Source organism: Malaclemys terrapin, chromosome 7, assembly GCF_027887155.1.
Source record: "Malaclemys terrapin pileata isolate rMalTer1 chromosome 7, rMalTer1.hap1, whole genome shotgun sequence".
Taxonomy (NCBI): Eukaryota; Metazoa; Chordata; order Testudines; family Emydidae; genus Malaclemys; species Malaclemys terrapin.
In genome coordinates this window covers 42,479,370-42,502,767 of record NC_071511.1, presented here as the reverse complement: position 1 = coordinate 42,502,767, position 23,398 = coordinate 42,479,370, and the positions used below count along the sequence as shown (strand labels likewise).

The window sequence follows — 23,398 nt, the reverse complement described above, 5'->3', positions numbered from 1 at the left end:
AGTCTTGTCAGAATGAGTGTAGCATAAAGCTCTATATGTCGAATGCAGCTGCTAATACTTCCCCTTTTGTATTTTGTATATTTTTCCATAGCTTAGAAGTACTATATTAATTATCTGATCCACCAGCGTGTATATTGGGAGTATTCCTGGACACTGTCCTGAGAATGATAAATCTATTACATCCACAAAGGAGTTCATGTAAACAGATGTATTTAGTTTCAGTTTTCCCTTTATAGACAAAAAAAGAAAAATATTTGTCTACCAGGGAATGTGTACTTGCTGAGGTTCTGTACCAAACCTGCTGCCTCTTGATGTTCAACTTCATGATAGAGTAAAACCACAAACTTCAAGAAATTCCCCTTCCCCCCAGTTAATTGCCTTTGACGTAAAATAAATTGTTGTGCTGCACATGTTAAACATTATTTTATATAGTGTTACAAATATTTTAAAAAAATGAGTCTCTCTCTAAAATAATAGTTAAGTGTGTTCTGAATTGGGCTTTTCTTCGTGTATATGAAAGTGAAGTGTACTATTTTGGAGGTTTAAATCTGGATAAAGTTACCCATATTTACTTCTCCTATATTTGTTCAAATAAGACACATTTAGTACATTATGTCATAGTGCTCATTTTGCACAGCCGGTTTGGGTTTGTGTGTGTGAGTGATACTGGCTCCTTTGCAATTGCAGCTTGTGAGGGTGAGGTGTGTGTGTGTGTGTGTGAAGTCCAATGTGTATATTTCTGAAATAGCAAATCTGGTAGGTATATAATAATTTCCTTCTGAGTCCTCATAGTCAAAAGTAATGGCTCCAAACTTGCTATGGGAGCTGCTCACAGTTAGGCAGCAGCAGGATGTTGTCTATTAAGATATGTAACTTTGCATCATATTCTCCCTGTATATCAATTAGTTCACTGCCTTGTTTCAATTTCTTGCTGCTACAAATTCTGTACTCTGTCAAACTACAGATCATGTGCAGATTATCTGAGTCCACCAGCCACAGACAATTCCAACATACAGATCGAGAAGGCCATTGTTCATACAACATGCTTACCTAGAAACACATGGAATAAAATTTAATAGGATATGTCTAACTGCAGAGTTAATAAAAGAGGTAACTGAAGTGTAGGTAATCTCTAAGGTAGCATTGTCTGAGTGACAACAGTGACCCCAAAATAACACTTGGGCTGCTGTGTCCACACAGGTGCTGTGCTTGCACCCCTGTGGCACTAAGACTTCCAGGGGCATACCCCACTGTTCTTTGTGCTGCAGTAAGCTGAGATACTCTCTAAAGTCTTTTCCAGTGAATTGTGGGACAGTGTCTGTCCTTTCTGGGTGCACAGAGAATTGTGGGAAGGCACTGAAGGACTACTGGCACTCCAGTGGCCTGCGGTCACACGCTGGAGTGGTTGTCTTACCAGCTGACTGTTACATTCTGGGATGCAATGCAGACCAGTGAGGGGTTGTCACCACCTGCCCTGCAACCTTGGGTGCCTCACAATGCTCTGCTGTTGTGGCTCCCACCTGTGTTGCTCACAAACAACTTAACAGCATGCAGGTCACACATTGAGTATCTGTGTATAGCTACAGCCTGGGTCCAGCAACTCTGATCCCAGCAGCCTCTCAGCAACACACCAGCCATACTCTGGCTTCCAGCAGCCTGGATTACTACCTGCAGGGTGTTCCAACACAGTGTGTTGTGCATTGTGCAGCCCTCTCCTGGGCAGTTCAGATATTAAAGGTCCATTGCCCCATAAGAGGTCAATATGTAACAGCTTGCTACTTTACCTGGAGTTACCCAACAGTTCAGTTTAAACACAACAGTAGAATTGTTTTGATTTAAAAAAAAAACCAAGTTTATTTAACTACAAAGAGAGCTTAAGTAGAGTACAAGTATAGGGTATTAAAGTCAGAAATGGTTACAAGAGAAATAAAACGCTTTCTAGTAACTAAAACTTAACAGGCTAGACTTGTTTCAAGGTAAAATCCTTAACATATGCTCCTAGCAACATTGCTGACCAAAATCTCAAGACAGGAATCCTCCCACCCCCAAAGTCAAAATGCTGATTCCTTTGTCATCTTAGCTGAAAGGGAGGGGTGGGAGAAAGAAAGATCCTGGGGTGTTTCTGCCCCTCACTTTTATAGTCTAGTTATCCTTTGAAATGCATTTTTCTGAGAGTTACCCCTAGATAAAGTTCCTTCCAGTTGTGAGGACAGAGACATAGGGTCTTGTGGTGAAAAAGGTTCCATGTTGTTGCTTACTAAAATGCGGCTCGATCTATTACTGCCCCCCTTCATTGCCAAAGAATGGCCACTTGACAGGCAATTGCCAATCAACTTTGATGACACCTGGCTAGAAGCAATAGCTTGTCCTTGTGATGGGTTTCCCCCCGGGTGCCACTTGGAACTGGGGCACCACTGAGCCTGCCTGACCCACCAGCCTGGGCTCCCTTTACACTGTATTGCTGAGGCAAGGCAAGCCAGCCAAGCCTTCCCCCAGGCTTCAGACTGCACTTTACTGGCACACAGGTAGGGATACACCCAGCTGCAGCTATACACACAGATGCTGAGATCAGCTCTGCATGGGAAGGCTTAGCTAAGGAACTACCCAGTTAAAATGCACAACCCCTCTGGAGTGTACTGTCTTGTGCTGCACAGAGAACTGTACAGCGTAAGTTCAGGAAATTCACCCCCTCCCTCAGTGTGGAGGGGAATATACACAGCTTTCTGCCCCATGTTATGATCCCCCCCCCCACTGGTTTTAGACAAAACAAAAACAAGTTTATTAACTAGAAAAGATAGATTTTAAGTGATAGCAAACAGATCAAAGTAGATTACCTGAGTAAATAAACAAAACCACAAACTGAGCTTAACACACTAAATAGGTGGGATATGAATTAGCAAATTCTCACCCTGAGTGATAAACAGGCTCGCAGATTCTTAAGGCACAAATTGCCTTGGCTTTCTCAGTTTTTCATATACAGGCTAAAAATTCTTCTAGCCTGGGACCATCACTTCCCACAGTTCAGTTTTTGTTTCTTGAGTGTTTCCAGATGTTAGGGGGAGTGAGGTACCATCATGATATCATTATCCCCCTTTTATATCTTCTTCCCACTTGCTGGAAAGCTCTTTTGCTGTGACCTGGGTCAAACAGTTCCCATTGTGTACAGCTATGTCTGAGAGGTTTCTGTAGTACACAGTTCCTGGGGTAATCCTTGTGCTTGTGCGCATTTCCTCAATGAGCCATTAACATTGTTTGGCCTTTTTACTGTTGTATCTGAAAGGCTCCTTGTGGGTGTTGTTCAACCTCACAACATGTTTTAGTAACACATACATAGCCAAACTTCATAACTTCACATACAATAATAGCACTTACAATCTAATGAGATGTTAATGTCTAGCATATGAAGACTTTTAGAATGATACTTCGCAAGGCATACTTTGTACAAAACACATCCTAATTACATGACAGTGGTGAATATTGGGGTGCCAGGGTGTCTCAGTCCTTTCCTTGTTTACCCTTTCGCCAGACTTGTTTGGTAATCACATTTCAGTCATAATTTCATCTTATGATAATAATTTTATAAATAATGTTGCTACACATATTACATCATATTATTGACCAGTGAGTTATTAGTTTTCAAATGATACCTCACAAAGCATATTTTGTCAAAGATTATTCCGATAGTGTGTGAATACAGAGGTGCATTCGGTGACACTGACTAGTTGTGTTAACTTGAACTTTAGCTTGAGCCACTGATTGGCCAGCCAACTTGAGTTAAAAGCACCATTATACTTGAGTGTGAGTTTTGTGTTTAGGGCTGGACTCACATTAGGGGTTATACTTAACCCGAGTTAGCTTTGCAGTAAAGACAAGCCCAGAGATGGGCAAATCCAGTAAAACAATGTGTTCTTCTGTATTGCATGTTGTAGCATGATTTAAAAATTACTCAAGTATACACACCCTAATTTTCTTCCAGTAATGATTCTTTAGAGCAATTCCCAAGAACACTTTGATTGGAATACCAAGTTAAGGACTGTGTGTCAAATCTACCACTTGTTTTGCCAACTGTTTCCTGCCGCTGCAGTGATGAATCTTGAGATACACTTTTCTAAACTGCAGTGAAAAATTGGGGAACCTTGAAATTTACAGCAGATGAATTCAGAAGATGGACAGTTGTTTAGTATTTATACAAGAGTAAAACTTGTATGTGGTACCTGGAAATGTGACTCCATTCAATTTTGAATCTCCCTGCCCCCAGAATAGTATTTAACTACTGGGAAGCACATTACTCTAAAACTGCAAAATCTGATGCTCCATCTGAAAGATCCTGGCTTGCAAACAGTCCAAAATCATATTGTTTTATCCAAAAACTGTTCTAAATTGCTCCAGTTCGGTTTCCCAGTGGATATTGAGACAATGTTCATTTGTCTGAATCCTGCAAGTCCATTTGTACACTATTCTCAAGATTATACCTTGAGAAAACTGGACAAAAATTATATCCAAACTTATTTCATTTTGCTCTTTGTTTTTAGCAACTGTACCCTCTTCTGGGCAAAATTAATTGAGAAAGTAGTAACCACCAAGCTCCAAATAACATGTCACATCAGCCAACATCCTGAATGCCTCACAATCAGGTTTCAGGCCAGGGCACAGCAGAGTCTGCTCTACTAGCACCAAAAGACTGCATCTTCATTGCCATGGACAAGGGTAAGATCTCCATGCTCGTACTACAGGATCACTTCAGCTTTTGGCACAGTGTGACCACAAGATACTATTAACACACCTACATGACATAACAGAAGTCAATGGCCCAGCACTGCAGTGGCTTCAGTTGTTCCTCTCTAGCAGAACTCAGAGGTGATAGATAACTGCTCCTCCACTCTAAAAGCCCTAACCTGCAGTGTCCCACAGAGATCCAGACTATCCCCTCTTCTCGTCAATGTCTCCTTGAAACCACTGGGAGAGAGAGTGAGACTTCATGGGCTTTGACACTCAACTGATGCAACCACCGCCACTACTACTAAAATGTCAGAATGCCTATAACAACTTGGATGAAGAGCAGTTGGCTCAAACTGAACCCAGCCAAGACCAAAGTGATATTGGTCAGAAAAGAGAAGCGCTTTAAAGTGTTGCCCAAGATTTTGTATGCCCACTGGAAAGTGTTGACAGCCCCTTTTGTCAAAGTGGTGCAAAGCCTTGGGGTCCTGTGACTCCTTGCTTCACTTGGATAATGAGGTAACATCTATTTCCAAAAATGCATTTTCACTTCCAGCTTGCTCAGAAACTTTGTGCCTTCATCCTAGAGGAGAAACTTGCCACATTAATCTATGCATTTGCCACCTCCAGGCTGGATTACTGTAATCCGTTGTATCTGAAGGTGAATATGAAGATGTTGCAGAGGCACCAGCTGGTTCAGAATATTGTTGCAAAGCTTCTCCATGTTTCATGCTATTGTGAGTGCAGAAGGCCTGCGTTCAAGTTCCTCCACTGACTTTCAGTCAGCTTCTGACACCAGCTTAAGTAGGGTTACCATACGTCCAGTTTTTCCTGGACATGTCCGACTTTTCGGCAATGAAACCCCCGTCCGGGGGGAATTGCCAAAAAGCCGAACATGTCCGGGAAAATGCTGGCCTGGCACTTCCCCTCCCGCGACTGCTCTGCTCCTCCCCTGACTCTTCGGCTCTGTTTAAGAGCTGAGCGCTATGGGCTTCAGGCAGCCCCCTTGCCTCCGGACCCCAGCCGCCGGCCGGGCACTTCCCCTCCTGGGCTCCGGCGGCGCAGGGTCCGGAGGCATGGGGGCTGCCCGAAGCCGGTGGTGCTCAGGCAGCTCAGCTCTTAAACAGAGCTGAAGAGTCAGGGGAGGAGCAGAGCCTCCGGCCGCGGCGGCTCTGCTCCTCCCCTGACTCTTCGGCTCTGTTTAAGAGCTGAGCGCTACGGGCTTTGGGCAACCCCCATGCCTCCGGACCCTGCGCCTCCGGAGCCCAGGAGGGGAAGTGCCCAACCAGGGGCGCAGGGTCCAGAGGCATAGGGGCTGTCCGAAGCCCGAGCGCTACCGGCTTCACGGTTTGCTGGGCAGCCTCCAGACCCTGCGCCCCCGGCTGGGCGCTTCCCCTCCCAGGCTCCAGCTGCGCTGGGGAAGCGCCGGCCGGGGGCGCAGGGTCTGGGGGCTGCCCGGCAAACCGTGAAGCTGGTAGCGCTCGGGCAGCCCTTTTCGCGTGGCTGGGAGTGGGAGGGAGGAGGGGGCGGAGTTGGGGTGGGGCTGGGTGGGAAAGGGGCGTGGCCAGGGGTATTGCAAAACCTTCCTCTTTGAGAGAGTCTTTCCACCAAAAGTGACCTTCACAAATCCAAGCCTGCACTGCCTCCCCCTCTCCCCACAAAACCTACCCCAGAGTTCTGTCCTTGTAAAGGGGGAGAGAGTCAGAGATTCCATGAATTCCACTTGGGATTCTGCTATTGATTTTTACGAGGCAGGTGATCAGCCTATGGTTCTGGGCTGCAACATAAAACACTAAGATAGATAACAGCAAAATGAAGTTGCTCAGAAGCTCCCTGCTATTGAGAAAGCTGAGTGGATCATTACTATAACTGTTCTTGTATTCGTTTTACTGACTTACTGATGGTGGAGGGGACCTCCAAACACTTCTGGATCACTCTTGATGCTATTAAATGTGAATATTCATGAAGCACCTTGGTAAGGGACATGGTCAACACATTCCTTACAAAACAGAACAGATCCCAGAATAATTCAAGAACTACTTTTAGAAATTAGTAGTCTTGTTAGATGATTTTTTTGCTGAAGAACTATGGGTTTTTTTCCTTTTAAGGGCCAACTTGCAGTGTACACTATTGCAAATAAACTCTGCATGTGCATGATGGAGAAAACAGGTATATGCAGTTGGCTTATATAGCAGGGGCTATAATAAGCCAGTAAAAAAGGTGGAAAAGTCATTGATGGAATCCTTAAAGGTAAGATCTGCCTTGCAAGAAAACTTGTAAACTGCCTTGCATTTCTGTAGAATAATAGAAATATAGGGCTGAAAGAGACCTTTAGAAGTCATCAAGTCCAGCCCTCTGTGCTGAAGCAAAATCAAGTACATTTAAACCATTCCTGACCGGTGTTTGTCCAACCTGTTCTTAAACAATCCAAAGATGGGGATTCCACAGCCTCCCTTGGAAGCCTATTCCAGAGTTTAACTCTCCTTATAGTTAGACATTTTTACTAATATCTAACCTAAATCTCCTTGCTGCAGATTAAGTCCTTTGTTCTTGTCCTACCTTCAGTGAACATGGAGAACAATTGATCACACCCCTCTTTATAACAGTCCTTAACATATTTGAAGATTTATCAGATTTTCCCTCCACTCCACTTTTCTTTTCTCAAGACTAAACATGCCTAGTTTCTTTAATCTTTTCTCATAGGTCATGTTTTTCTAAATCCTTTATTATTTTTGTTGCTCTGCTCTAGATTCTCCAATTTAGCCACATCGTTCCTAAAGTGTGGTGCCCAGAATTGGACACATTACTCCAGTTGAGGCCTCACTAGTGCCGAGTAGAGCAGGACAGTTACCTCCCATGTCTTGAATAAGACATCTCAGATTTATATTAGCATTTTCCACAAGTACATAACATTGTTGACTCTTAATTAATTTGTGATCCACTATAACCCCTAAATCCTTTTCAGCAGTCGTGCTTCTGATTTTTTTTTTCCTTCCTAAGTATAGTACTTTTCACTTGTCTTTATTGGATTTCATGTTGATTTCAGACCAGTTCTCCAACTTGTCAAGGTTGTTTTGAATTCTAATCCTGTCCTCCAAAGTGCTTGCAACCCCTCCCAGCTTGGTGTCATCCGCAGATTTTATAAGCATACTCTTTGTTCCATTTTCCAAGTCATTAATGAAAATACTGAATAGTACTGGACCCAGGATTGACCCCTGTGGACCCCACTAGATATGCCCTCCAAGTTTGACAGTGAACCATTGATAATTACTCTTTTGAGTACGGGCTTTCAACCACTTGTGCACCCACCTTATAGTATCAAGTATCAGAGAGGTAGCCGTGTTAGTCTGAATCTGTAAAAAGCAACAGAGGGTCCTGTGGCACCTTTAAGACTAACAGAAGTATTGGGAGCATAAGCTTTCGTGGGTAAGAACCTCACTTCTTCAGATGCAAGGACCCTCTGTTGCACCTTATAGTAGTTTCATCTAGACCATATTTCTCTAGTTTGTTTTTGAGAATGTCATGTGAAACTGTGTCAAAAGCCTTATTAAAATCAAGCTATATCATGTCTACTGCTTCCCCTATCCACTAGGCCTGTAGCCCCATCAAAGAAGGAAATTAGGTTGGTTTGGCATGATTTGTTCTTGACAAATCTATGTGGGCTATTCCTTGTAGCTCTATTATCCTGTAAGTGATTACAAACTGATTGTTTAATAACTTGTTCTAGTATTTTCCCAGGTATTGAAATTAGGATGACTGGTCTATAATTCCACAGGTCCTCTGTTTCCTTCTATCAAATTTTAAAATGCCTAACAGTTTTGACTCTTTTTTTTTTTTTTTACATGCCCATTTTCTCATCTTCAGTATTGAGATTGGTGTAATAGGCTCTAATTCATAATTTGTCCTTTAAATAAATTCCTAAACACATTTTGAATAAAAAAATCTGTTTACCTTAATATTAAATGTAAACTACAACTATAGTTTAAGCTTGCCATATGTATAATGTTAGCCTGGAGAGACCCACAGGGTACACCAGTATTTCATATTTATTTTTCCTTACTTGGTGCTATTGATCAAATTTTCCCATTGCCTCAGTAAAAGTGGCTATTAATTTGTGTTTTGCTTTTAATTTTCCTTACTGGCAAACTGAGCACTTGTTTCTTGTCTGAAGGGAAAGAAACAGGAAATGGCAATGAATAAGGTCAAGCTGTTCATAACAATGTGAGGTTTAGTTTTATACTTGAGCATGTGTTGCAAGAGACCATACGTTAGTGTTTTAACTTAAAGATGGTTTACCTTACTCTGGCCATCCTGAATTTCGGAGTCAAAAGTCTTTGTTTGGAGAACTCACAGAACTAAAAAAAGAACAGGAGTACTTGTGGCACCTTAGAGACTAACAAATTTATTAGAGCATAAGCTTTCGTGGGCTACAGCCCACTTTTTCGGATGCTGTAGCCCACGAAAGCTTATGCTCTAATAAGTTTGTTAGTCTCTAAGGTGCCACAAGTACTCCTGTTCTTTTTGCGAATACAGACTAACACAGCTGCTACTCTGAAACCTGTCACAGAACTAAGTTCTTTGCTTGGCTAACCTTGCAGTGGAAATAACCTTAGTTAAGATAAAAAATTCACATTTGGCTTTTCTCCTATTCATAAAGCAGCTTAAAGAAACTCTGGATGGAAATTCTATTTAATAGAGACCTTTCCCTCCCCCCACCTATCATAATTCAAGAGGTGGAAACTAGACCTGAGCAAAACAGTGGCTTCAGTTTTCAGAGGCTTGAAGACTTCTTTATTTTTTTGGTCATGTGAATTATAATCATTAGCATTTCAGGTTTTAAACTCAGAAATGTGAGTGAAAACTCAGCCAAAAAATGCCAAGTTTGGTTTTGGGTAGAAACATTGTGAAGCCACCAGTTGTCTCGTGGTTTTTGCCCAAACACTAAATTGACCTAGATCCACTCAGGGATTTGCAGATTTTGACAAACAGTTTGAGTTGTTCCAAGTTTCAAGTTAATCAAGTAAGTTGCTCACCGTAATGGTAAAAATTCCTGTTCCCTAAAGAAAAAAGTAGTGTGTTTGAAAAATTATTTTAAACTACAATCTCCACTTTCAACCTTTAAGCTGGAACTGGCTAATTTACTAACAAGTTGCATGATTTGCGAATGTGGGGGGAAGAAAGATGGTCTTTTAAGACATTTGACTAGGAAATGCAAGAGCTGTTTTGATCTTGCTCTGCTTATGCTTTCCGGGTGACTTACCACAAGTCACGTGACTTCTTTGGTTTGCCCCATCTCACAGGAGGGTTGTGAAACTTAATTCTTGAATATTTATAAAGTTGTTTGAGATCTTCAAATGGAAGCAGCTATATATTTTTTAAGTATATTTAGGCCCCTACAGTTCATGAGACTTTTTTAAGTTAAGATTTATTAAAACTAAAAACTCTTCTGACAAAGCAAATAAAGGATAAAGCATCTCTGAAATATTTTAGCTTGGGACACCCATTCTGATAACATTGGGAATAGTTGGCACTACAAGTAGTAAACTCTGAAATACAATACTTAATTTTCTTAAACTGTTAGCCTATTGAGCTAAGAAAGTGGCATTTTTACTGTTAATTGAACACAATAATACATTTAATTAACTATAAAGATTTTGGGGAATGGTAAATCCAGCACTAAGTGTTTCTGACCCCAATTTATACCTTTGTTATGTCATGAGGAAAACCATTCTTAAAAGCTATTCCTGCAACTGTCGTGCCAGGGGTCTGGATGGGCCATACATTTTGGTAGTTTTTAAACAAAACAAAAACTTGACCTGGATTGCAAGGAGGATTTAAAAAATCAGCTTCTGCAGTTGTATGCCACATACATACTATCAAAACAGTATGAGGTTTATCATAAATTACTTTTAGTATTGGCAGACTGTGTTTATGCCAAATATTTAACAGCCATTTGAGGTTAAAGGTGAGTGCATGGAGAGAGCCAGTGTGAGTTTGGTATTCATAAGGAACTGAACACAAGTAACAGAGAAATAATTCTGGCACTGGATTAAGATGGCCAGGTTGTGCTGCAATTCTTACTACTAAACTAGTACAAAAATTGTACAGGAAGGCAACCAGAACTCTAGGGATTCGAATAATTAATTACTCTAAAAGCTTAGCAAAAAGTGGTGCATGAATTACTTGAAAAAGGAAACTAGATGTTCAGAGTCATGCAAGTCCCTGATAACAGCCAGAGGATAAATGTTAAAAATTCATCTAAGTCAGTGTCCAGTGATAAAGAAATTTATGCCAAAATTCTGAAAAGAGCTAGGAGTAGGAATAACTCGAAAATGTTTTTTTGTTTTTTTTTTTAAGGGAGATGGTATTTGACGGATAAATATTCATAGCAGAAATTTAGGCTGGTGGGTTTCCTACACTAAAATATATAATACTTTTTTATTTAAAAGCAATAGTTCAATGAGCCTACCTGCTGACATTGAATCTGCAAGTGGACTTCTAAAGTGGAAAATAAAAATTACTACAGTATTTTTTCCTCACAAAATAAAAGAAAATGCTCATTCCTTGCACCCTCAACTATTGTACAATTATCAAGACCCAAATTAAAAGCTTACAATATTTCAAAGTACACAACAGAATCATATTGTTTCTCTTCACATGCAAAAATAGTGCAGTATTGTGAAATATGTAATTATCGGTAATTAGCTCACAGTTAAATAGAAGTGTTTGGCTTCATTACATCTTAAACTGCCACATCTAAATGTGTATCATGCAACAGCACCTTTATTTTTCAATGAAGATGCTAGCAGACAACAGTAAGAATATACAAAGTATTTCATGGAGCCTGGTTCCTTCTGGACTTTGCTGATGCTCTTTCAGTTAGTTAGAAGTGGTCAGTAGTATAGAGCAATGGGGCATGTGCTACCTTCAGGAGCAGTGTATGCTGTTGCCAGGGCTAGATTAACTCTCCTGTGGGCCCGGGGTATTAGATAATGTGGAGCCCCTGTATACAAGTCTTTTTCCTAATTTAAAACAAAATGATCACAATTATGGCATCGAGGCTATTAAATGCTACACTAAACTTGCCTTTTAATTAACATAAAGCCATTCTGTGGTTACATTTCAGTCTTAAAACATATAGAATATAGTTAAGTTAATTCAAAATAGCCTACTTCTTACCTTAGAACAGCTGTTATATTATTTTCTTTCTGGGATGGAGTTTGGGTGCAAGAGGGGGCTCCAGGCTGGGGCAGAATGTTGAGGTGCAGGAGAGGGTGTGCGCTGTGAGGGAGTTTAGTGCAAGAGGGGATGTGAGGTGCAGGCTCCAGCCGGGAGGTACAGCAGGGCTCAAGCAGGCTGCCTGCCTTCATGCCATGGCCCCACACTGCTCCCGGAACCAGCTGGGGGCTGGCACGTCTCTGCGCGCCCCTGGGGAGAGGGGGACAGCGTGTCTCTGTGCGCAGCCCGCGCCTGCAAGCGCTGCCCCTGCAGCTTCTATTGGCTGGTTCACGGCCAATGGGAGCTGCAGAGACGGTGCTGGGGGCAGGGGCAGCGTGCGGACCGCCACTCCACTATCTGTATTCAGTTTCTTAATGTATTAGGCTTAGACTTGTGTGTTTTTTATTTTATTTTGCTTGGTAACTTACTTTGTTCTGTCTGTTATTACTTGAAACCACTTAAATCCTACTTTTTATACTTAATAAAATGACTTTTGTTTATTAATTAACCCGGAGTATGTGATTAATACCTGGGGGAGCAAACAGCTGTGCATATCTCTCTATCAGTGTTATAGATGGCGGACAATTTGAGTTTACCCTGTATAAGCTTTATACAGAGTAAAATGGATTTATTTGGGGTTTGGATCCCATTGGGGCTGGGTGTTTGGATGCTGGAGACCGGAATACCTGCTGTGTGGTTTTTGGTTAAAGTCTGGAGCTGATCCACATCATTCTTCATCAGAGTGAATCAGTTCTTGTTCTTTGAAAGCTTCTATCTGAAGCACCATAATACAGCACTAACATTCAGGCTGGTATCTCTGCATTGTTGGTTGAAAGATATTAGAAAGATACATCACTCAGCAATGTTGGAAAAGATTGAATGTATGAGCACCATAAGAGAATATATGTAAGGACATGTTTATATTGTGAGATTAGAACATAGCTGTTGCTGCATGTTTGCTAATATCTTTGTAAATACTTTTTGCGGAACTTAGGGAGACAAGGTAGGTGAGGCAACTTCCGTTGGTGAAAAAGACAAGCTTTCTAGCTTGCACAGAACTTTTCTTCAGATCTGGGAGAGCTATTCAGTGTCACAGCTAAATACAAGTTGGAACAGATTGTTTAGCTTAAGGAGGTAACACATATTGCAAGAGACTTTTTAAGGGGACGTAGGTAGTTAACACCTCTGCAGTCATAGGACAAAGGAGGGTTAATGGGTTATCGATTGTTGTAATGAATCGTAAATCCAGTGTCTTTGTGTCCATGATTTGTCGAGTCTAGTAAAGTTATGAATTTAAGCTTCCAGTCTTGACTTTTGAAGGCATTGTGCAGGTTTCCATTGAGGATGAGGACTGAGAGGTCAGGAAGAGTGATCACTTTGTCAAATGTGTTTGCCTACAGGTGATATAGTGTTGTCTTTTGTCATATTTCTATGTGAGTTCATTTGAGAGGGTAATGGGTGTATTGTATTCCTCCACATAGTTGTTACTGAGGCATTTAGTGCACTGGATGAGGTATACGACACGTTGTGATTGGCATGTGTAGGACCAATTGATCTTGAAAGGTGTATTGTGGGATGTATTGATTATCATAGCAGTGGAGAGGTGTCTGCAGGTTTTGAATCTGATGTTCTGGCAGGGTCTGGTGCCACTTTGATTTGGTGGGCCCTGAACTGTGGGGAGTTTCTTCTGATGATGAGCATGGCAAAATTGGGGGGGGGTTGTTCAAAGGCCAGTGGAAGGGGTATGGGAAAGATTTTTTTCAGGATGTGGTCCCCATTGAGTATGGGTCGTAATTGTTTAATGATACCCCATATGGGTTGCAAAGTGGGGTGGTAGGTGACAACTAGAGATGTATGATCAGAGGTATTTTTCTGTATTGAAGCATGTTCTCTGAATATTTGGGTGTTCCATTCCAGGATGCAATCTCTACTCTGGTGGAGTATCCTTCTTTGGTGAAGGCAGTTTTAAGTGTGTTAAGGTGTATATCTTAGTTTCTTTTCTGTGTGCCTGACTATAGATGAGATTGCTTTGTGTGTCTGGGGTTGTTGCTGGATTTGTGAAGGTACATGTGGTGATCTGAAGGTTTCTTGTATATAGTTGTCTGTAGAGTTCCATTATTGAAGCTGATTGTGGTGTCCAGGAAGTTGATGCTAGTGTAGCAGTGTTCTAGAGAGAATTTAATGGTTGAGTGGTGGTTGTTGAAGTTGTAGTGGAAATCTGTTAAGGAGTTTAGGTTGTCTGTCCAGAGGATGAAAATATCATCAACATATCTTAGGTATGACATTGGTTTTGTGATGCATTTTTGTCGCATACTTATTCCTCCAGGGGTCCATGAAGAGGCTGGCATATTGGGGAGCCCTTCTAGTGCTGATGGCTTTTCCCAGGGTTTGGACAAAGTGTTTGTTGAATGTAAAATTATGGGTGAGGATGAATTGGATGAGTTTGGCAATGTATTTCGGGTGGATATCTAAGTGTTGACTGTTGTCTTGTAGATATTTAAGGCAGGCAGTGATGCTGTCATTGTGAAGGATGTTGGTGTATAGGGAGGTGACATCCATGGTGGCAAGACTGTTAATCTGAAGGAGGTTGTTGATGTTAGTTGTATTTTTGGAGGAAACTGGCCCTTTGTGTGAGGAATAGTTTGAAGATGGTTTCTAGGAGTCCCAAAATGTTTGAATACATAATTTTTTGTGTGTGTTTTGTATGCCTGACTTCTGTCTGGAATGCTTACCAAAGGCTCGATAACACCGAGAAAAGTGATCCTACTTAATATGGGGAAAAGAGTTGCTCCCAACAAAACACTTTGCCAGAAATAGCTTAAGTCCTGTGTTGTTGTTTGGCTGATTATTAGCACACCTTCTGTTACGCAGTTACCTAAGTGACCAGGATGCTACAGCTAGTACTCTGTCAAAAAAAAAATTGGACAAAATGTTTATTACCTAGTTTTTTGGCAATAGAACTTTGTGAACTAGCTAGTTGATCAAGTACGGAAACTAACTTCAACTTAGTCTTCACAAACAGCAGCACATAGCAAACCAGTGTTTTATAAAAACAAATATAATTTCCTTTTACAGTTAAGAGAAGTGACTATACAAGAGTTTGTCACTTTTTTTTCTCCTTGGATTGGTCTGAGATCCTACAATGTTAAGTTCAGTACAAGAATAGGCATATAAAAAGGAATCAAGGTGTCGGGGGCAATCACAGGCAGGCTGCAACTTAGGTCTTGTCTTCAACACTAAAAAGGTGTGTGTTTCATGTTTTTTTGTTTGTTTTGTTTTGTTTTTTAACTTCATGGTAACCAAAACAGATGAGGTAAAAACGTTGTGAAGACCTGGCCACTTCAGTTTTACCATGATGTACACTTGTTGAGATCAACTTATGGAGGAAATATGGAGCTGTTTACCTTATGATAAAATTGAAGTGTCTGGTCTTTACTGTAGTTTTTACCTCAGGATAGTTCATTCATGTTAGTTACCCTGAGGTAAAAAACACACACCTTTTTTAGCAGTGAAGACAAGGCCTTAGTTTAAGTACTAAACTAAATCCTTGAGAGGGCCACTTGGGGATCTGGGGCAAAATCAGTACTTGGTCCTGCTAGTGAAGGCAGGGGGCTGGACTCGATGACCTTTCAAGGTCCCTTCCAGTTCTAGGAGATGGGATATCTCCATTACTATAATATGATGGTTTGGTGGGCAATGCAGCTGAACTGTGAGTTATATCTATATCACAATGCTGGTAAGAAAGGCCATTGTAAGTCATATAAGCAAAGAGAACAACTAGACACCAGGGCATAATTTTGTCAGTGAAGACAATCTGTAAAATAAGAGCCAGAAATGTCTTTATTTTAAAGTAAGTTAATTTCTTAAAAATACAAAACATGTAGCAAGACCATATGTGAAGTACTTAAATCTTCTTGTGCTGTGATTGTGGACATACAGAAATAGTCACACAAAACAAAATTATTCTCATGTATGACTCTTTGTGCACTTGACTCCTTTCCCTCTTGTTCCTTTGAGTATGTGCTTAAAGTACCTTGTAATGGGTCTGTGTGGCCCAGTCTTAATTTGCACTGGCCATTCACTTAATAAATAACAGTACAGAGCCTTTACTTCTAATTTCACTAGTGTTTATTGGCTGCTTAATAGGCTACTGGAAAACTGAGACATGAGGCCTCAAGAATTGGTAATAGGAGCACAAAGCCTCTCAAATTCAGGTCAGTCATTCAATTTGCCTGGGTTGTCAGTAGTGAAAACTAATCACCATCTGATAGCTATTCAGTTGCCAATGTGAAAATGGTTGTAGGCATACATATGTTTCATTTAAAACTGTGACAGGAAGCAAGACAGGAAGAAGTCTGGGTAATACTTTAGGCAGAAGCTCAGCAATGAAGCAGAGGGCAGGATAATTCTAAACATAATCTTGTGTTCCTTATTAAAGTTCATTGTTAAAACAAAGTGATTTCCTGTTATTGTTTTTTTACCATTGTTGGATGATTATGTGCCAGAACTTCATTCATTTTGAACTAGTATAAAGAAGAAATATAAATGCCAAATTTAACTGTCCACAAGATTTTCAGTCTAATTCCACAAAATAGTCTGAATGGAAGAAGTGCTTCATTAGATTTCATATCACAGAAAACAATAGCAGATCGGCTAAATGCATACATTTGAGCTACTTTATAATTAAAGCATAAAAAGCCTTTGCTTGAACAACCCAGGCATTGTGATTTATGTATCAGTAAAGAAGACTACGTAGGAAGTCTAAACAATGATCTTTAAGAAAAGCTTGAGGACCTGGCATGGCAGTAAAAAGGTCTGCCAAAAATGGGAGACGTCCACTAAGTATCTAACTCGCTAGACTGAAAAGGTAAATAATCAGGGGTAATAAAAAAAAAGTTCTGAGACCCTAACACCATGTACTGTCTCCTTGGTTTGGTACTACTGAAAAAAAAGAAAATGCCAAAGCAATCCTTGGTTCGCCTATGTTGAGACTGCCAACAAGGGTGCTATCTGTGATGAGTATTCCTGTCTCTCAGAAATTGCACTAAAACCAGATCTTCTAATGCAAACTACTAGATAGTCATTGGATAGTGTAATAACTTCTGGTTGCATCCAAACTGCACAAGATCCAGATCTGGCAAGACCTGCAAAACACAGGGTCTAAGACCATTGTCCGCAATCACCAAGAGGTCTGTGAAGACTTTGGAGTGGGAGAATGCTTGGAAAGAACAAACAGAACACCTGGGTTCTCACTGATTCAAGCATTCCATGTTTAATGGGGGATCTATAATTTTATTAATGAAAAAAGTGGTCTTGGGCTTCTGAACATTTGAGAACCACTGTCCAAAAATACAAGATGTGACTAAAATGAGTTTGAAGCTTTATATCTCTGGTCTTGAAAGTACATACACACACACAACCACATCACAATAGAAAAGATTAAACTATCCATGTTAGGGTTCAATCATGCAAAACATTTAATGCTTCCTAGGAGGTGCTGAGCAGCTTTCTGCTTGCATTGTCTTTCAGTAGATTTGAGTTCACTCAGGACTGGACCCTTAAACTTTTACTATTTACTGTTTACTATTCAAATATGTGATAGTGAACAATAAATGGTAATAAAAATAGAAATGGAATGACACACAGACTCCTAAGCGTTTTTGCATAGCTGAAGAATATTACTGTAGGTGTGTGGTAATGAAGCTGTACGAAAACCAGTGTGACTTTCAAGTGTCTCTTCTTTTTCAGTTTTGGGACCTTTGTTGCTATAGGGGTCACCCTCTTCGTGGTGTTCGTAGTCACTGTCATTCTGTGCTTCACCTGTTCATGCTGCTGCTTGTATAAAACGTGTCGGAGGCCACGGCGTGAGTATTTGTTTACGTTTTTGTTAACTTTTATCTCTTTTCAGTGAAGTTTTGTTTTTAGTAAATAGCATCATTGTCAAACTAGCACAACTCCTCCTCTCCCCGCCCTTCCCACACACCATCCCGCAGAATACCAGAGGTAAGCATTTTGAGACACTTCAAACTCTGATGTAGTTATAGGAATCTCTGAATCTTTTTGGACATAGTTGTCTTTTCCTGTTTTCAAATGTTTTTTCTTTAGTGAGCAAAAGTTGGAATAATTGATTCCTTTAAAAATTCCTCCCTATGGCAGTCTTCGCAAGAAAGGGGCCATGGGAAATATACTAAGGTTCAAACAGTGCAACAGTAACTGTGGTTGCAATTACTGAAAGGTCATCAGTGCCAGGAGATTAAACAAATCTTCAGAGAATGAGACTTCTTCCTCTCCATCTCATGACAAGGAATCTTGATGATCTGTCTTTTGGATTATCACTGAAGAACAGATTATCTAAATCATTTCCTGAGCTAGTCATATTAGGTCAATTAAAACAGGAAATTTTTGTTAATGGACAAGCTGTGTTGTGTTGACTGACTCAAAGCGTACTGTACCACTCTAAGTCTTAACTCCTAATTTTCTATCTAGATATCCCCCTAGAATTCAGTTTGAAATGGGAATTATTTTAATAATTTTCCAGAACCTAAACTTTTAAAAACCAGAATGACATGAAGTCAAAAGAATGTTTGGAATGTCTGTATTTATATTGAAAATCTGTGCTATTTTAAATACATCTATTTTATATTTTAAAAGAAAAAACCCACACTTGGACCAACATGTGTGAAACTACTAATATTATTGACCAAGTAGACAAGGGAACATTTTAATTAGAAACCTATTTTATATTTAGTTTTGACTACATTAACAAGACCACTTTAAAATCTTTAATTGTTACCTGATTCCAGCCCCGCTACAGTGCTGCTTATCAAAAACTTGAATGTTTGCAGGGTATGAGGATAAAGTGGACTAAAAGTAGGTATGGTGGACTAAATCCTGTGCTTAAAGAGGTCTTGAGTGGTATCCATGCTTCTCGAGTGGGGGGGGAGGGTGAGGGGAGGAGGTAAAACAGGAAACAAAATGGTTCTAGTTGCTCAATTTAAAGAACAAACATGCCATTTAACTGTTAGCTATAGAGAGGAATGTATTTTACTGTGTGTAACAGGTCAGTCTCATAGCAAGCTGGCCTAGTGGTCAGGTGGTGACTCCACAGTTCTCTTCCCTCCGCTCATTCTAGATGGAACTCTTTTGGGTCGTATATGGCAGGCATCTCCCTCCTATTCATCCCTTCTTATCCACCTTAGGATTCTGTCATGACAGAAGGGAGGGGAAGTAGAAGAGGGGGGACCCAGGCCCTCCCATTCCACTGAGTTCTGATCCAGGGCTATAAAGGGGTGTTACAGTGTTCTGGACCACTCTTTATGCCACCCTAAGTTACAATTCCCCTGAGTCACTCCCTACCAGACTGTGGCTCCTCTGTTTGGAGCATGGTCACAGTCTTTGCAGAATCAGCATTGTTCTGCTGCGGACACAACATCCCCTCCTTCAGGTCCTCTCTTGGTTTCCCAAGTCAGGAGAAAGGGGGGGTAGAATTTATGGATCACCGTTTCCACAGTGGCCTTACCAATACTGTGGTAACTCCTTCCCTGCTGCCCATGGACTACCCAGGGCCCTTTTAACTGTCCCTCCACCTGGACCATGCCCTGCATCTGCTGAGGGGCAGGGTCTCTCTGGCCCAGTACTGCCCCATGCCTTGCTATGTTTTAGTATGTGGCCTGTAAACACCATCACACAGGGTTTATGAAGTATATGATAAAGCTGCAAGGCCAATATAAAGTGGTGGTAAGTGGCACGGTAGAGAATTCAGTCGAGTACCCTTCTGTAAGATAAATTGGGAGACAATTAATTAATTAATGGAGTAATTGGCATATCATGTAACAAACGCTGTGAAAATAAGTGCCTATTCAGCCAATATGCCGAGTAACAGAACTGTCTAACAAGGATCAAATGTTGTTAGTGTTAACCTATGCCAGTAATTTAGTAACAAACATGAACCATGTACTTTGCTACCAATCTCAGTTAGATGAATATGTGCCAGCATGCATTGAAGAAACAGATTTAAAAAAAAAAAAAGCCTAATGAAGTACGATAGGAACCAGTGGAAAACAATGCTCACACACGGAATTAAAAACTATCTGCCTAAAGAGAATCTAGTTAATTTCTTTGTTACCTTCTCTGCCTTAAAGTCATATGATTGGATGATGATAATCTGTTTTACAGAGGTTTGTGAGTAACTTCTCAGATGAGCTCTCAGTTTCTGAAGAGTCAAAGAATATTTTTTCAGGCTCCTTTGTGGAGTAAAAGGAGGAGGTAAATTAACCATTGTCCTGGCTCATGATGGCTCTACTCCCATGGAAGTTGATGGAAGTTTAGTCATGGACTTAAATGTGAGGGCTGGGGGTACTAGTCTCTGAATATGTTGGAGAACTCTGAACTGGGGTTTCTACCTGGTGTGAATTACAAAGGCAAATCAAACAGTGATTTCCCTTTTGGAAATAGGAAAGAACATTCAAAATATTCCCTATCTTCATTACTTCTTCTGGATGTCTGCTTGACGCATCAGTAGTAAATGCATCTTACTTTTGTATATTTATAGCTGTTGTGACCACCACAACTTCCACGACAGTGGTCCATGCACCATATCCCCAGCAGCCCGGGATACCACCTGGTTACCCAGTGGCACCCTATCAAGGATATCATCCTGTACCAGTCCAGCCACAACACGGGATGCCAGCAGCACCCTACCCAACACAGTATCCTCCACCTTATCCAACGCAAGTTTCAGGACCACCAGCCTACCATGAGACAGTGGCAGGTAAGGCCATAGCAAGGAGGGCAAACCACAATTGAAGAGAAACATCATGTTTCTTCTTTCTTACACTAAGCGCACTAGGAAGACAAATGCATTTGTAACAAATCTGTGTTAATTATACATATGAGCACCACCAGTCTGTTTGTTTAACACGGCTACCCCTCTGATTCGATTAATTAGTCTGGATCTGTAAAAAGTGACAGAGTCCTGTAGCACCTTATAGACTAACAGACGTATTGGAGCATAAGCTTTCGTGGGTGAATACCCACTTCGTCAGATGCATGACTGATACTTCACAAAGGTGATCTGTTCATTTGTATTTATCCAAATGGGATTTTTAAGTAAAATAGATTAAAAATGTACCATTTTAATCCATTCTAAGGGCATGTCTACATGACAAAATTAAGTCCACCTAATTTGCAGCGGCATATAGCTACTGCAGTAAGTACATCGCTTCTGTGTGTCTACAATTTGCTCCTTGTGTTGGCAGTGCATGTGCGCACCAGGAGCACTTGCACAGACTGACCTGTCAGTGTGGGGCATTGTGGGATCACTTTTGAAATCCAGCAACAGTCGATGTAAGCAACGCTGTGTCTACATTGACACTGCATCGACCTAACCACATCGACATTGACTCTGCATCTCTCATGGAGGTGGAGTTAAGTTGGTGTAGTGGGCAAGTTACGTCAGCAGGAGCGAAATTTTAGTGTAGACACTTATAAAGGTTAATGTAAGCTGCCTTGTGTCGGCCTAACTCTGTAGTGTAGACCAGGGCTATAGCTCCATGTACTATATGTGTCTCTTGCCAGTCGCCACTGTTAGGATCACTTACAAATGGAAAATTAAAATTTTTCTATGGAAGAAGGTTCACAGATGGCTTATAAAGGGGGCTTCAGCTTGCTTGTAGTTTAGAGGACAGATGCTCATCTTGCAAAGTGCAAATAGGCTGAAAATCCACTATAAAATATCTGTGGACTTTCCAACTAGATGGAAAGACAATTTATGTAAGTATGGATATATTTTCTTATCATGAGTAGCATGGAAAACAAGCACACTTAGTAGCTCTTTGGAAGTACAATATTTTTAATTCAGGATGCTCAGTAAATAAAATAATTAAAGAAAAACAGCAGAAACAAAAACATTAGGAAGTATAGAGAAAGGAGAAGTGAGAACTTGTGCTGGAACTTAGAATCGATTGGGCAGAGCTCTACAGAAAAGATGTTTCAGATGACAGAATCAGCAAAAAGCAGATTCTTCTGTACCATTCACGATGAAGTCGAGAGAGGAGGCCAGTGCTTAAAAAGAGGGAGCAATGAGTAGGAGGAGGAGAGAAGGTTTGGGAACTAGAATTAGAGTCCAAAGAGGGTCTTGAAAACAAGGAAGCCAGCCTTGAACTGGATTGTAAAATAAAAGTCCTTCCAGTGGAGATGAAAGACTGAGATACTATGGTTGTGCTGCTTTGTACATAAGAGGAAGTGGGCAGCATCACTGAACACAAGTCGGGACTTGAGGAAGCTGTAAGAAAGAAATTATGATAATCATAGCAAAGGGAAATTACCTGAAAGGTAATGTCATGCTCTATGATCATCATATTTCACAATAGCTGTGTTTCCCTGGGACAATTAAACTGTTAATATTAAGGATGAGTCTGAGTGCTGGAGACAGCTTACTCAGCAACTACCCCATTACTGTGGAAGCTGTTTCTGGAAGACTTCAGAATTCCCATGAACCTCAGCACCTTCTGATAAAACAAATGTCCACATTGACATAACTTTATATAACACCAGCCAAAAAAGATCCTGCTGACTGGGGGATGTTAGGATATAAATATTCAGGCCTATTTGCAAAGGCCTGTACTTTAAGAATTTAGTTGTATTTTTATCACTTAGCTAGTTATAGAGTGTAAAAGAGAGAATCAAAATCACTGTCTGACGGTGTAAGGGCCTTCTCGTACTGTGACAGTCTGAGGCCCTGTTCTTAGGCTAAGCCTTTGGCTAAGCAGCAGAGGCAGCCATAAACTGGGAAGTGAACGGTCACATCCTCCCATTGCAAACTAGTCACATGGAAATAAGGCAATCTGGGGCTGTTAGAAAGGTGATCCGATCTATCACTGCCAGAGAAAGGGAAGAGCCAAAAAGATTTAAAGAAAACTTAGTTTGATAGCATCCTGTCTGACAGGAAGTCACTTATCAATAGCTGGGATGTGAAATCCTCATTTCTGTATTGTTCTATCACTGTAGTCTTCACTTCCCTATTGTTTGTCTGTATAATCTCTGTCTGGTTCTGTGATTGTTTCTGTCTGCTGTATAATTAATTTTGTTGGGTGTAAACCAATTAAGGTGGTTGGATATAATTGGTTAAATAATTGTTACAATGTGTTAGGATTGGATAGTTAAATTTCAGTAAAATGATTGGTTAAGGTATAGCTAAGCAGAACTCAAGTTTTACTATATAGTCTGCAGTCAATCAGGAAGTAAACCTTTTGGGAGTACATCCAGGAGAGCTTTGTGGAGATGTCCCTGGAGGATTTCCACTCCATCTCCAGACACGTTAACAGATTTTTCCATTAGCTGTACTGGCCGCGAATGCCAGGGCAAATTAATCATTAAACACGCTTGCTTTTAAACCATGTATAATATTTACAAATGTACACTCACCAGAGGTCCCTTCTCCGCTTGGTGGGATGGGGAGGCAGCC

At 40.8% G+C, this 23,398-nt stretch overlaps 1 protein-coding gene across 1 annotated transcript in view; it reads left to right on the top strand.

The window, feature by feature from the left end:
* The window catches only part of SHISA5 (shisa family member 5), a 59,946-nt gene that overhangs the window by 32,041 nt on the left and 4,507 nt on the right, over positions 1–23,398 (top strand). Inside the window, exons 4-5 of the mRNA XM_054034210.1 lie at positions 17,683–17,798; positions 20,486–20,704. Of these exons, the coding sequence (XP_053890185.1) occupies positions 17,683–17,798; positions 20,486–20,704 (335 nt within the window). The remainder of the gene's footprint in view (positions 1–17,682; positions 17,799–20,485; positions 20,705–23,398) is intronic.